The 15,609-nt window shown below is 39.5% G+C and overlaps 1 protein-coding gene across 2 annotated transcripts in view; it reads left to right on the top strand.

The window, feature by feature from the left end:
* LPIN1 (lipin 1) overlaps nt 1–15,609 on the top strand; it is a 59,320-nt gene that overhangs the window by 24,606 nt on the left and 19,105 nt on the right. Inside the window, exons 5-11 of one of the 2 annotated variants that reach the window (XM_009889762.1) lie at nt 488–595; nt 5,458–5,587; nt 7,993–8,302; nt 9,795–9,888; nt 11,232–11,419; nt 12,536–12,629; nt 13,985–14,054. In XM_009889762.1, the coding sequence (XP_009888064.1) occupies nt 488–595; nt 5,458–5,587; nt 7,993–8,302; nt 9,795–9,888; nt 11,232–11,419; nt 12,536–12,629; nt 13,985–14,054 (994 nt within the window). The remainder of the gene's footprint in view (nt 1–487; nt 596–5,457; nt 5,588–7,992; nt 8,303–9,794; nt 9,889–11,231; nt 11,420–12,535; nt 12,630–13,984; nt 14,055–15,609) is intronic. The other variant, XM_009889761.1, reaches the window with a different exon arrangement.

Here is a 15,609-nt window from a genome sequence, read left to right as displayed (position 1 = left end):
TACAGTTCTAAATAATCTTCTTTTGATTTCTTACATGCTAGTGCTATATGAAGTCTTACTAAAAATTTTGGTATCAAACATGGTCACTGTCAACTACCAGCTGAATGCTTTCTATATTTGAAACCACATAGTCTCGATATACTGCCTCTGTAGTTAAGTGGCAGAGAAAGGGAAAGCAAGGAGATTATTTCAGAGCAAGGGCTTAATTTAAATGTTTTGAATTGTGTTCTGAAAGAAACTTTCTCCACAGACTGTAAAGCTTAGTGTGATTAGCTTCACCAGTCTGGTGATAGCATGTGTCAAGCCCCTTCAATGGCTTTTTGAACTGTATGTTCTGTTTGTTTCCTGATTGCAGTATTCTGGATTTTGAAAACTGTAGATGTAAATTCAACGTTCATGTAGCTAATGCACAAAGAGCTTATGTTAATCAGCACTTGTGAATAATGACACCCTGTTTTTCTTTCTACCAACATGCTGTGCTGTCCAGTAAGCCTATAGATTGCACAGGGCAATCCTCTCTTCTCAGTGTTCCAGCAGATGGAGGCCTATCTAACTCTTGTCCTCAACAGTCTTCTCACTTTTCTCCTCCAGACAGGTAGAACGGTTGTCCTCCCTCTTTTCTGGGCTGCTTTTTAATCCTTTTAACACATTAATACACTTGTAACACATTAATAGTATGTGAACTTCATTGAACTTATAACTGCACTTATTGCTAACCCAGGCACTTTGAAAGAAAGTGATACTGAAAACCACTTCCTCTGCTTGCTTCTTTGTGGGCATTGACTGGAGGTTAGTTACCTTGATGAATCGTCTGTTGAATGAAGATGGCTAATATAAAATCAGGCCAATGAAAACCTGTGTTAAAACTGAAGTTGATTAAGATGATTTAAAAAAAAAAGGAAGAACTTAGCTAGTGAAACTTACATTCCTCTGAAGATTGACATTTCCATGCGGCTTTTTACAGTCAGTGTATATTTTAATGACACTTTTATCCCATGTTTTTTCTGAGTTGTTTGCTTGTGCATAGGTTGCAAAAGGAAAAGCAAATCAAAGGCCTCAGAGATTATGTGAGCAATAAGGAGTGCAAAATTTGTGATGGGAGGACCCCAGTACCAAAAGAGAACTTTTTCTTTGTTCCCTGGGTTGGGGGAGGGGAAGACTTTATGTTGGATTGCAGTGGGGGAGCATCTTACAGAGTAAAGATGACACAATAGATAAGGCATCTTGTCTAAGGTTTAGGAGACCCAGACATAAGCCTTTGCTGTAATGTAGAATTCCTCTGACTGTGGACTCCTTTCTACAGAGCTAAACGGGAATACAGACACTTTTTATGATATCTTAAATTCAAGATGTCTCAAGATTCTGCAGCCAGGCCCTTTCTCTCCATTAAGTTGGTGGAGAGAAGTCATGGCAACTCAGTTAAAAAATTTAAAATAAGTGTCTGAATATGACCTCTACAATTCTTCATTAATGCTGAGGAAGCTTTGGGTAATAAATCAGGCTAAATTGCTCATTGCTTATCTCAACATAGATGCCATACTAGGTGCGTAAGGCTGTGTTGAAACTGATAATCCTGAGGGTTTCCCAGCTTCTAGAATGCCCTCTTTAACCTGACCGTGTTGCAGTACCAAGTCAAGATGAGATCCCAGGACATTCAAGGCTGTTCTCCTTAGTGTTTTTCATGGGAAGGAGGGACAGGCACACAGGTTAGGATGGAGCAGTGATGTGCTCTGGGTGGGTCCCTGAACTTTGCTCTGGAGTTCACCTGTCCTGCAGTCTAGATATACAGCTGAAGTGCTTTAGTAACTTGTCCGAGTAAGCCCAGCTCTGTGTCTGCAACTGTTTTCCTCTGTGTGAAATAAGAAACTCTATTATGGCCACCTCAAAGGAGGTTCAGAGGCTCTCAGCTAATGTTGTGACATGTACATGAGGCAGGCCTCTTTCCTTCTTTTCCTGGTTTATTTGGCATCAGTCAAGACAGGACTTTTCTCAGGTCACACTGCTGCTTTCTCAGGGCGCTCAGCTTTCAGTGGGAAACACTGCAAATATCAGCGTGGTTTGCTCTTGCAGAACTGCCAGCTACAGGCCAAGTTCCTTATTCTTTGACATTGGAATACATTAAGTGCAATCATAGCTGTTAAAGGAATACATAGGACTGTGACACAAATATTCATTATTTATGGGATATGAATCAGATATGCTGATTTAAATGACTGAACTGAAGTTTCTCTTCTTTCTTGTGCAGTGTTGACAGGATGGGTGGCTCTAGTTTGATCTGCAATATGTCAGCAATCTGTGTAAGGCAAGAGAATTTCAGCTGGGCTGGGTCAGTGCCTAACTTAAGGACGGGCAAATTGCAAGGCATAGTTCAGCCCAAGACAAACATCTTGGTGGCGTAAGGAATAAGGAAACCATTTTGAGTCTGATCCATGGATGCATTTGCAGGATACTGTCACTGGGCTGCAAATCCTACACAGTCTTGGTATTTAGCCTTATTGACCCCTAGTGCAAGCGGGGGATTAAATTCAGGATTTAATTTGACCTAGCCAAGCTAAAAAAAATTTAAAGGAATGTGATTGTAAGCTTTATTAGTCTTCAGTCTCATTTTACTTTGATGGCAATAGTATGAAATGAAAAGCAGCCAAAATAGTCCCAGTGTGGGTAATGGAGATGACATCTGGCATTACATATGGAAGCAGAACTGTACAAACAGGAAGTATACAAACAGGACTGTAGTAGGCATAATTGCCATCTGCATCCATAAACTACAGAGATTATTGTTGCTATTCCAGAAGGATATTAGTTGGAGAGAGTAGCTATTGAGTGTTAAACAACAATGTGGCATATGAATAAAAAAGTAAAGGTATTTCTCTGTAATGGAAAACCAGCTCTCGTCAGGAGGCCACCAACCCTGTATTAATGTTTGTGGGTGGTGTAGAAAATTGCAGCTTATGTTCCAGGTGATATAAGGAACAAGAATGCTTTAGTATCCCTTTATACAAACAAAATAATTTACCCACTGTTTGCCTTGTGGAGGCATGTTTGCAGTCTGATTTGGTCTTGGGCCTTTTAAATTAAGATGACATTGCAATGATAATTCTGATCTACCCTGAGGTTGTATTAGCATTTGTACACTAATCTACAAGGAGAAATCAACTGAAAAGGATTCTGAAGATCTAACATATTGTTACTACTAAATCCTTGTATTTTACTGTGTAGAGAAGTAGTATTTATAGAATGAGAATTAAGATGTCTCCATTGTGCTTGTGTCTAAAGTTCAGTAGATAGTGTGTATTTTGTGAACTTTGTTTTGGGACAGTGGGTAATATTTTGGGGGTTAGTTGCTCATCCTGTTCCTAACTTAACATGGTTATACTTGTAGCTATATTTACTCTGAGCCAATAACCCAGATGAGTGCATGGATCGTCGGGGAGCTTTTCACAGCAAGAGCATTCTCAGAGCAGAACTCTGCCTGTTTTAACATACACACATATGCAAGTGCCATATTTCTGGCACTTGCATGTGTGTCTGAGAATATACATCATGGTTCTTGGTGCTGAGTAACAGCCTGGGCTTCTTCCCTACTCAGTTGTGTGTACAAGGGAACTGTATTTTCAGGGAAAATTATGGAAAAGGCAGCGTTCTTCCCTGCCCTCCCGCCCTGCCCCCAATCAGTGTTCTCACTGCGAAATGCAGAGGTTCTAGCCCAAACTGAAGCAATGCCTGTATTCTCTCAGGTTGTCTGGCTGGGTAAATGAACCTGGGCTGAACATATCCCAAAGCCCAGACTGGAGATTTTTCTAAGTAAACAGTAGGTATTTTAAAGGTTAAAATGTGTGTAGTGCACAGATTAACTTGTGCAGGGACAACGCTTCCTTAGATCTAGATGTTTTGGGCTTAAAGCAGCAGTAGAAGCATTATTGCCTGCTGAGATTTTCGGAAGTGCCCAGGCTCCCGATTTCCAAGGTTTCAATGGGCCCTAGATACATGGAAAATACTGCAAATCCTACAAACTTGTCAGTGGGAGATGTAGAAGTTGCTGAAAAGCCCACCAGACTTTTCTTGAATCCTTAGAGCTTGAAAATACTTTTAAGATCACATTATATTGATTCCTTTATCTGTCAAATGGTAGGTTATACTCCAAGGACTAATAAAAATCTGAAATTCTTAGGGCTAAAAAAAGATCTTCCACAGTGGTATTGCTTATAAATTTTATAGTTTAGTTAGATAATGTAATTATGTGTAGCTAAAAAGTCATAGCATTTGTCCATATTCAAAGTATATCTTACTGCAACATAGATGAAAACAAGAGATAATGTACATAATTAGGTTGCTATTTTTTCAGATGTGAAATTCACAGATATTTAAAAACTGCTTTCTGTTTGTGTGAAGTAATTGTTTTTCTGTGACCAATGAATTCCCTACCAGCTAGCTCTGCAAAAAAGCCTTACATTGAAACAGCAAAACTGGGTTGGATATTCAGTTTATCCAGAAGGTAAAAAATAAATCAAACATGAAGAATTTATACTAAATATAGATAGCATTTTGATTTTGAGAGTGAAGGTAACTCACTTTGGACCTTTAACTTAGGAATGTTGTGGATTCTTTTGTTGCTTTTAGTTTTTAAAACAGGATTGTACTAGTATATCAAAACATGCCATGGCTTAGAGAAAAAATAATGGGCTTTGTTCAGGGGGTTCTGGGTGAAATTCTATGACTTGTGTATGCAGAAAGGCAGAGTAGATAATCAGATTTTTTCCTTTTGTCCTTGAAATCAGTGAATCATTATTTGTTAATGCCTGACTTGACATCACATTATTGACTTCACCACATTAAAAATATGCTACAAACTGATAATTTACTAATTAATTATTAAATATTTCATATTGACTAGTCAGAAGAACAAACAGTTAAATATTTTTTAACTGGAAGGGCTCAAATTCTTTGTATACCTCTCCTGCTGGTTTCCCAATAAACATACAATCAAGCATAGAACCGAACAAGTTAGTAGAAGGAAGTAATCAACTGGATTCCTTAGACTAATTTATTACTTAGTCAGGATAAAGTGTCTTGTTGATGCAAGTGAGTAATTTCTGCACTTCACATCCATAATAACAATACTAACACCTGTTCATCTACTGCTGCTGGTACCATCCCCATTCTTTTTTCCACACAGAAAACCAAAAATCTTCCTGAAATGTTCAGGTTCAGTGCTCTTGTTTCATCTCTTTCAGCCTCTCAAATCCTACTTCTGTGAAAGTGCTTACTAAAAAATGGATGAGACCTCTGAATGCCAGTCTAAGAGGATCCTGAACTGTTTAAACTGTTTTTCCATGCTTTCACACTTTCAGTTGGCTGATCTTCAGTGCTTTGGCTTGGTGCATATCAGTTTGGAAAGTACTTAGTGCATTGTGGTTACTTTCTGTTTTGTAATATTTTTTGTTTGTTTTTCTTCAGCCCATCAGGTTCACGCCCACCTACTCCTCAAAGTGACTCAGAATTAGTCAGTAAACCTATGGACAAAAGTGGCTTGAAGAATAATCCCCACATGCACTGGGCATGGGGTGAGCTACCCCAGGCTGCAAAGGTATCCAACATAATTTGTTTAGTTCCTGCTAGCATCTATTGTGCTTTAATGGGGCATATGTGCTTACTGTATTGCAGACTGCTGAAGAGGGAATGGATCCTGTTTTTTGCATGAATTCCAATGTTTTATGTAAGAGAATTGCATCTTCCTCCTTAGGAGATACAGGAAAGATCCTTGTCCCATGGATGTTCTCAACACTGATAATATACAATAGAAAATGAAGAAGTACTCGAGACCTAGTCTTATAAAAGTTAAAAGCTTAAATAACATATAAAATCAAACCCAGTGTCCTTTGGTAAACCATTGAAATTCATAAATGGTCTTAGACGGAAATTAGGTGCCTGGTGTTAGCAGTGTAATTCACAAAAACTTAAGTCGGTTGCTTGAGTGCATAAGCATCCAGAAACACCTGCAGTTCTGTATCTCTGCAGGCCCAGACATGCTGTTCTCTTGGCTGAGCCGACTGGCTTGGTGCCTGGCTCCTGCCTGAAGCCATTTGGCCCAGTTAGATGGCAGGATCTGTAGTGTGCCAGCAGCGTTGTCTCCCATCCTGCACAGTAGCCACGTGCACCTGAGTACACAGCAGGTCAGTCAGGTACTGGCTGGCTCCTTATGATATCTATGGAGTCAGAGCATTCATGCAGGAAAGGGGAGACTTAGGGCTTATGCGTGCCTCAGGGTGTGAGAAATAAAGGTCAGGTTTGCAGTGGCATACTGCAGCTATGGGAGCAGGAATGCTGCAGGGTTTGGCCCCTTCTGCTGAAAGTTGCCTTCTCTGCAGAAAGGACTGCAGGAATGATGGGGTCAGGAACAGTATGAGGAAACAAAATTCCTGCTTTGCAGGCCAGGGAAGTGGGTATCCTCAGAAAAGACTTCTGCGTTCTGGTGGTGGCACCAGAATTATAACAGCACTATTATGATTTATCTTTAATTCACTGTTGGTAGCTAGTGACAAAAACAGGGATTGGAATCCAGAATTCTTGATTCATTCAGAAGAGCTCTGTCCTCCTCTTTAGTAGGCCAAAGATGAGCTGTCCCATCACCTCTGCATTATTTTCTTCCTCATGTATATTACAAGAAAATTGGGAGCTATTTTCTGTACATAGAGGACTGATTTAAGTGCACAGGTCCAGGCAGGAGTTTCAGATTGGCATTTCCAGTCTAGAATGCAGGGTTTCCTGTTAGTGGATTTGGGTGTTTCATTTTTATCCCAGTCATACAGCCTGGTGTGTATTGCAGATCTTATTCCTGGAGGCTTTTCCCTCTTCATTTCTAGTCTGTGTCTCTGGCCAAGCTATCAGGAGTTGGTCTGGCCATCCCTGAACTGGGAGTTATGCATTGGGTGCTGTGTGAGCTGGCACAGGCAGGGCTCAGGAGCAACCAGAAAAACATGGGTGAAATGCAAAGAATAAATTTTATTTCCATTACCTCTCCAACTGGGGGGTTCCCCAAAGCAGCACCCAGGCAGATGCACATAAGCGGGAATACAGGCACTGCGGAGCTCACTCCATGCCAGAGGATCACCAAACCTGCTGTTTTCGCCTGTATATCAGGGATTCACGCAGGCATAGTTCACCACTGTGCTTTGATCTTTCCTGCAGCAGTGCAGGAATCTCAAATATGTTTGATAGGGTGCTTCTAAGTGATCACAGGCCTGTGTTACCTAAACACAGATGTTTTACTTGTCAAACGCACAAGACTAAACAACCATTAGTATGGTATATGTGTTTTTCAACACCTCAGCTGCAAGTCACTTGAGCGTGTTTACAATCTTCTTCGCCAATCTTCCCTTATTTTCCCACAGATGCTATTGATCTTCATGTAAGAGTTTGCTATGATGGGAAGGCTATAGCAGCTATACAGCTGCTACTATAGGAGTTCAGCTCCCCTTTGTAAGAACACCTCCTGTCCCATGTGCAGAGATCTAGAATTGTTCCTATAAAGTGATTTAAAATCTAAATATGGGGTATAGATTAATGACAGCGTCCCCCTGTCCAGCTCCCTGAAAGCATCCTGATTGTGTAAGAGCTCCAGTCTGTGCTCCCTTCTCCCATTTGTCGGGGTTACCTTCTGAAGAAAAGCTAGGATTTGTGCAGGAAGGGAAGAGCTCAGGGTGGGAGCTGTGATGTGCTGCTAGGCGGGTAAGTGGGAAATGAGGACTGTAGAGCACATTGCAGAACAAATCTTTGCTGTCCCCAAGATGCAGGTGAATTTTGCGCAAGCAAGCGCACAGCCGAGAGGTCTTTTGTACACTGTAGTCTCCACCTCAGTTAGTTGTGGCTTTCTGCTGTAGTTGGTTACCTTGATAATCTGATCTCACTGGCATGAACAGAAAAGGTTAAACTCTGGCTGTTGCATTTTTAAAGAACTTTTCTTTATAGCAATCTGTTTGTTTTTCCTCACAGGCCAGTTCTCTGCTCAAAGCAAAGGAACCCAGTGTGGTGGATGTAAATCCTTCTGAAAGCACTCACTTTCGGGTCATCCAAAGTTCTCCTATAGAGGAGTTTAACACTGTGAGTCCTCTACCTGCCCTTGGACAAGCAGATGCAGTAACTGCTGATGAAAGTGAACCCTTACCAGCTGAGACAAATAAGACAGAGATAGAGTCTCCAGAAGCAGCTGTACCACCGTTGCCTGCCAATGAAGAAATAAAACAAGCTGCAGCTTGCTCAGCCCAACCAGCTGGCAAGACAGATTCCCCTTCCAGAAAGAAAGGTAAAGCTGTTGATTCTGCACTTTTATATGTATGATTTTTGTCTTTAAATTTCATGGTGATAAAGTACCTCATTGTCATATAAATTAATCTGTGCCCTGAAGGCACTTTCAGATCTGGAAAGGAATAAGCTTTGGAAAGAACCTTAAAAACCTGAGCTGTGCAGCACGCTGTTCACAGGAGCCATGTAGTAAGACAGAAGATTCTCCCTGGTCTGGGATTTTTGGCAGCTCTGTGCATATGAGCAAGACTGCGAAACTTGCTCAAAACTCATTCATATTTGACAGATTCAGAGATTTTGTATTTTGGTACAAGCAGAGTGTAGTTCTGTTGGTTCACCTTCTCTCACTACATTCTGTGTCTGGTAATTGTGGAACCTTTCTGCTCTAGTACAGAGTTGTAGTATGTCTTTTGCATGAACAACAGATTTGCCATAAAATAAGGTGCCTTTGTTTCACATGAGCAATTTCAGTTCTGTGTGGTACATGTCCTGTCCTGAATTTGTGAAATATAACTCTGCTTTTCTGCTTCTTAATTTCTGGGCTCTATATCCATGGTATTTTGTAATAAGTGTTATAATCTTCACATTACACTTATTTGCTTACAAATCTTCTGTTTTAGAGCTTTGGTTATTCTATAATTATGTAAGCCTTATATAAGCCCAGTTTGTGCAGCTGCTTTTTAATCAGTAAACATACGAGTTTCTTAGCTACTTCCCCATACATTCCACTGTCTTTGAAGACAAAAATGGCAGCTTTACTCCGCTTACTATTGAGTCTTTACATAACTTTTTTTTTTTTCTGATTGCTTTTCTGATGTTTGATGTTGGAAACTCGGACAGCGAGAAATCGTGGGGTTTAGAATGAATTCCAAATTAGGTTTTGGCCTTACGGTAGTTATTATCTAGATTTACCAGCAACAACAGGACAGCGATGTGTTGGTACTAGTGAAAGACCTAGGAGGGTTGTCTTGCCCCTTGCAATGGTGCATCAACGCGTCAGTTGTATGTGCTAAACAGCGAGTTGTCTCTGTAATGAGCCAGTTACAGTGTATGAGTAACTATAGTGTATAGTCTGTTGTGTTATTTCCCTTTTGCAAGCGGGGATTGAAGATTAGCTCTCAGAGATTAAATGGTCTGATTGCCGTACTGTGATAATAGGCCCATGCAAATACTCAGAAACTTTTATTTTGCTGTTTTCCTACAGTGACCACTGATTTCTAATTCCGAGTGGTTTTGTCTGGGATAAGGAATCTTAGGCATATCACAAAACTAATCCTCTGCTGTCCCATTTTGTGTATTCAAAGTCTGAACAATGTATGTGAGCACCTTATTTTGAAATTTTTGGCAGTACGATTTTATACAAACACAGTTCACAAACTGTTATAACTTGTCTGGTTTCTCAATCTTAAAATGAATAGTTGAACAGTAATAACAGTTCTGGCTTGTTACTCAAAAAATGCTCATCAAAAGGCTTATTTGTGCTGTCCCTACAGACAAACGAAGCCGGCATCTTGGTGCTGATGGTGTCTATTTAGATGACCTCACTGACATGGATCCAGAAGTCGCTGCACTTTATTTCCCCAAGAAGTATAAGTCCTTTGCTTATGTTTTTACTATTTAAAGAGCTCTTGTCACCTTCCCGATTTAGATCAAACCTTCATTGCCAACTAGATAAGACCTCTTTTTCAGAGTCCAAGCAGAGGTGAAGGCAGAAGGAAATAAGGAAAATAAAACTGTAAAGAGGAATATCTGAGCTCGTGGAAGGCCCTGCTTTTAGGCCCGAGAAGTGTGCTTGAGACTGATTTTCTGTTTTGGTCAATTAAGCATCCTTTATTGATTATGGATTGTTATGTAATGTACACTGATGTTTGTGAGTGTTACTCACATGCCCTGGGAGAGCAATTGGCCTTGGGATATATTTATCCCTGTGTCCTTGCTTATTACCATGAAGAACATATCTTAGTGTTAACAGTATTAGTACAAAATTATTGCTCTAATGTTCTACCGTGGGTGATTACCTATAAATAGGAATGTTAGAAAATAATTTTTGGAAGATGCATGACAGATTTATTTATGAAAATATTGCACCCTGAACATACCATTTCCAACTTGTTCCAATCTTTATTAGAGCCTCTTATAACATTTATAGTCCTCTTTCCACATATTCTAGTCCTTTGACTAAAGTCATTGAGCAACAACTACAGTAGCTTGCACATTTTATTTTTCTTTCTTTCTTGCTTAAACTCAGCTGTCGTAATATTAGCATTTCAATAAAACTGAGATTAGTAATATAGAGAAAAAAGTTGGATTGAAAATTCCTTTCTCAAGTGCATTAATATAAATCTGGAATGGAAAGCAGAGTTTGAGCCTGCACTTTGTAGTAATGATCTCATCTATACACAGATTTTAAGTGGGTATGATGATTTATTGTTTCTTAAAATTTTAATCCTAGTAGTTTTTATGTAGAGCATTTTATTTATATATATACCTGACAAATACACAAACATACACATCCTTTGTTTTGAGTTTAGCTATCAGTTTATATAATTAATATAAATGAAACAATAAACTAATACACTTATTCTTGTTCCTATGTGGGAGTAGTTCTACTAGTATAAACTATTTTTATAGTAGCTTTATTACATCTACTAAGATTGTCCAGTTTATTGCTGTATTTTCCTTATATCTTATAAATAAGTGAAGTGAATTTTACATGCCTAGTTTAGGCAAGTAAGTAGAGGCAATCTAATGTTTGAGGGTACATGAGTCCTATACTACTTTGTTCAAATTTTATGGCAAAACCAGGGTAATCTTCCCCCCCCCCCCTTTCTTTTTCTGTAAGTGTGTGTCAGACCTAAATGGTGCTTGTTGAAGGAAGAGAATCTGGGAATGAATACATGAAGACTGAATTCCTGATTTTTCTTTTCCAGTGGGGATAATGTCCAAAGCAAGAACACGAATGACACGGGGCCGCGGTCTGCCAGCCAGTCTCCGCAGTCTGTTGGGAGCTCAGGTGTTGACAGTGGAGTTGAAAGCACCTCGGATGGAATTCGAGATTTGCCCTCCATTGCCGTTTCTCTCTGCGGAGGCCTTACTGACAATAAAGAAATAACCAAAGGTACAGAATGACCTTCTGAATTACAAGTATGTGGTGTCAGCCAAGTTTTAGCATCCTAGACCAAGGAAGCAGTGCCCTCCTGTGGCTATGCTCAAGACTGTGTGGAGAAGATACTGTCCCTAACTGATGTTTCCTAGAATTTTTCATACTTAAAATAGTAGACTTGTATAGGACTTCTGATTTTTAAGACATTTCAATAATCTACTCTATACTAATTTTTTTGAAAGTATTTTATTGGTATTTTTATTTCGTAATAGTACTACGTTTTGTATTACAATAGTGTTAATGGTACTTGAGCCGCTTGGTACAGTATATAGCTAGGAAATTCCCAGCTGTTGGTATCAGGGATCAAAAAGGTGGTCAGTAAATGGGGACACTAGGAGAAGGAGCTGGGAACTCTAACCTGAGTTCCTGCTCTACCTCCAGTTTCATATGTGACTCTTAGATAAATCATTTACAAAGCTGTCTGCTTTAAACTTCCAGCTGCATAATCTGAAGATAAATGGATTAAGACTTGCAATTTCTGCAGTTCTGAAATTCACGTGAGCCTGATGCTCTTCAGAAGCTAGTTATTAAAACATTTCAAATATACCGTGATTCAATGGAGTTCTATTTGTTATCTGGATCACTTGGGAATTACATAGATTTTTGTGAAAGGAGTCACAAACAGTGGAAAGAGTGTCTATTCATAAATGTTTTCATTTTGCTGACAGCCTTACAAATGATAATTAAGTTTCTGGTTATGGATTTACACATAGGTTGAGCCTATCAGTTCCTGTTCCTAACTTGGACAGAGGATCAATGAAAGGCATGACAAAGTACTTCCTTGCCTTACTTAGAAGCCTGATTTTCCTCCCTCACAGTCCCATGCCTGAGCTTTCACTTCGCTTGTATTTTGAACAGGAGCTAACAAAGAAATCCTCAGCATCTTCTGAGATTGAGAGTCTCTGAACATCTTGCTTCCATATTACTGCTAATCTCAGCACCCTAGTAATGAAGGGCTGACTCTGAATGTCAAACCAATGTGTCTGAGAGGTGATAAGGAGGTTTAGGTTGGCCCATCTCCAGCATCTATGAACGCATGCTTTATGTATGTAATTTTATTTTCCCCCACAGAAGAATTCTTAGAACATGCAGTAACATATCAGCAGTTTGTGGACAATCCTGCTATCATTGATGACCCGAACCTTGTGGTTAAGATTGGAAATAAGTAAGTATATTTCAGGAAAAAGGTAGTTTACTCTTGAACAAAAACATTTCAGTGCATTAGATCAGTTTCACTGTAGCTGAAAAATAGGTTTTGAACATTCATAGCTTAGATAGGTAACTCTTTCTGGATCAATCTAGTGAATTCAGGCTCTTCTAGTTACGTTTCTTCCTTTAAATTGAGAGTGAAGAGCAGTTTCAGATGACCTTTACAGCTAACTGACACAATTTGAATTTCAAGAAGCTAGTATTAAATGCTAATAGCGTTCACACTCAATTGGCAGACTAAAAATGAAATAGGATGTGAACTTGCTAAGGTTTGCCCTGAGCCAGTTTGAATAATTAATATTTACAGGGATATGGCAGTCTGCTTGCAAGCGCTCTGTACCCAGCAGTTTGTATATACTGAATATTTTGCTACTATGCCTCTGTGGAGACACTGCTTCTCAAGACTCGTCAAACTTCACCCACCGAGTATCGGACTTCCATTTCTGCAAGGCTAAGACACTATTTATTGCTGGCAGCAGTGCAGCACTCTGGTCTGTGCCAGATACAGCTTTTTGGAGGGTGTTTTAACTTGAGAGCTTCTGGCACCTGGCATACAATGTTACAGAGTAGAGAAGAGATCTGCCCTTAGAGTTCATGCTACCCTTAGTTGTAGACATTGCTCATATAAATCTGACATGCCTGGTGGATCCTTATGTGATAGTTTGTATTGTGTATGTTACAGCCTTATACCTGACCCTATCTGTGGTCTGAGGTGAGTCACTTACTGCTTCCCTGCCATAGTTCTCTGAATTTGATGGTAATGTTTACCTGCCTATTGATGCGTTGGGAAGAGAGAGGAGTACTTAGTAAGGATCTTACTGTCATATTCTCTGTATGACATGTGAGCTTCAGCTTCCCTAGGCAGATAGATGGTAATACTGTATTTGTCCTACTGTCTCTAACAAGAGTTTACCCGTGTTCAGCACATAATAGCAAAAACTTGACATCCTACAGACTGTGGCCTCTAACTTTTATGTAGTTCCTCAGTGGAAAAAAGGTGAAAACAGCTTGTAAAAAATGTAGCTTATGCTGTGATGATGAAGTATAATAAAAACATGAGGAATGTAAAACAAATATGCCTTCTACTTAAGGACCTAGCTTCTCTTGCATACTTTGGAAAGCATATAGCATAAATACCTGTGAGCATACTGTGGGAATAAGATGGGTTTGCTATTACTGGTGAAAGCCAGAGTTTGACCTGGGCTAAATAGGCTTCATGGCTTTAACATGCAAGATGATAAATACTAGGTAGATTGGGAGTTGAAACCTTGGGATTACAAAATGCAGTAATTGTCTCCCTTGCGTGCCCAGGTATTACAACTGGACGACAGCTGGTCCCCTTCTGCTGGCAATGCAGGCATTCCAGAAACCTTTGCCAAAGGTGAGATTGAACATGAAGGTTGGTCAGAGGAGGAGTTGTGACATTCTGCCATTTATTGAGGCAGGGAAGAGGGTTGTTGTACAAAAGAATCTGCATGTCAGTATTACCTATCCACACATAACCACCTAGCTTATCATAAGGGCTAAACAAGCAGGACTAAATTTGATCTGTGAATCGTGTTTATTTGCTAGGCTAAGTTCATCACAAATATTTTGAAGGAGGAAAATTTTCTGTTTTCCTTCATTAATATGGATTGTAAACATAAATTATATTGACCCATGTTAGTGTTTGCTATAGCTGAATATTTGGTGACTGCTTTCCATTTTATCGGTATACAGTGTACATTATCAAATAAAAATAGAGGCCAGGAATTTTAATCTCGGGGAATAAGCTTTAACTACTACATAAGGAAGGCCTATAGCTTGCTAGTTTTCTGTTTCTCAGTTGGTTGTTCATAACCAAGCCAGGTAGGTAGTGGCAGGTAGCTACAACTATGTAACAGCTATATGTTGGCTAAAATTAAATGCATTGATGAATTTAACCCAATTCCATGTGACCTGATGCCACAGTGATGCTCAGGACAGAAATACGTATTACTGTAAATGTCCATAAAGAAGTAGTGTCACCACTGGCACTAATTCATATATTGGTTAGCCATGGATTTAATAAATTTTGGAACCTAAACTTTCCTTCTGCCATTTGCAGCATTTCACATGTGTTTGGGTTTAATCTATGTGAATTCAAATGCTATTATTGCCAAGAAGTTGTAATAATAATTTCTTCGAAGTCCAGAATACTCTCTACCACCGTGTTCTTTCTGGTTTAGTGCCACATTACCTACATATGCAGTCATACACAGCTGCACTGTAGCATCCCAGTATAAAGTAAAGTGATCATGAAACTCCCAAACATCTGGTAAACCCATCATGAATTTCAAGGATATTGCAGAGCCAGCTGTTTTGTGCTTTACTATGCATACTCTAGTAGTTATCAAAGGTGGGATTCAACCCATGGAGTTCAAATGCCTACAGAAGGCATATAGTTATCCTTCTCGGTATTTGTTGGGCGCTTCCACAGCGTGATTCAGACCTTGATAGGTGCCTGTTGGGTCTTGAGTGGCAATAAAGATCATGCAAGGTAACTGCATTTTTAATTAACACTTTGTTGCCTGAGCCAGATACTTTGGGTTTTGCCTAGGATGGGTAAATGAAATATTTTTTTCATTAGGTTAAGGGAAATGGCAATTCTTTCAACAGCATTATGGTTACACTGTATTCGTGTAGGTTATCAGTGAAGAAACGTCTTCTATAAGTGTGAAATTTAGTGTGTTCATTTTTTTAATGGTTATCTTCTATTCTGAATGCTGATAACTTTGTAGACTGTGCAATTTTAATTTAGTGGAGAAGCCAGCATAGATAGTTGGAACAGTCTGTATGATTGGGAAGGCTTACTAGGCTGAACGGTACCTCTGAAACTAAAATTACTCATTTATGCTACGAGCCATCCTGTCGGTTTTCTTAACGACTTGTTAATTAGAGCTTTGATTTGCTGTTAT

The sequence above is a fragment of the Charadrius vociferus genome, unplaced genomic scaffold, assembly GCF_000708025.1.
Source record: "Charadrius vociferus isolate BGI_N301 unplaced genomic scaffold, ASM70802v2 scaffold267, whole genome shotgun sequence".
Taxonomy (NCBI): domain Eukaryota; kingdom Metazoa; phylum Chordata; class Aves; order Charadriiformes; family Charadriidae; genus Charadrius; species Charadrius vociferus.
Note: the sequence above shows the minus strand (reverse complement) of the source record. Positions and strands in the feature narration are given on the sequence as shown.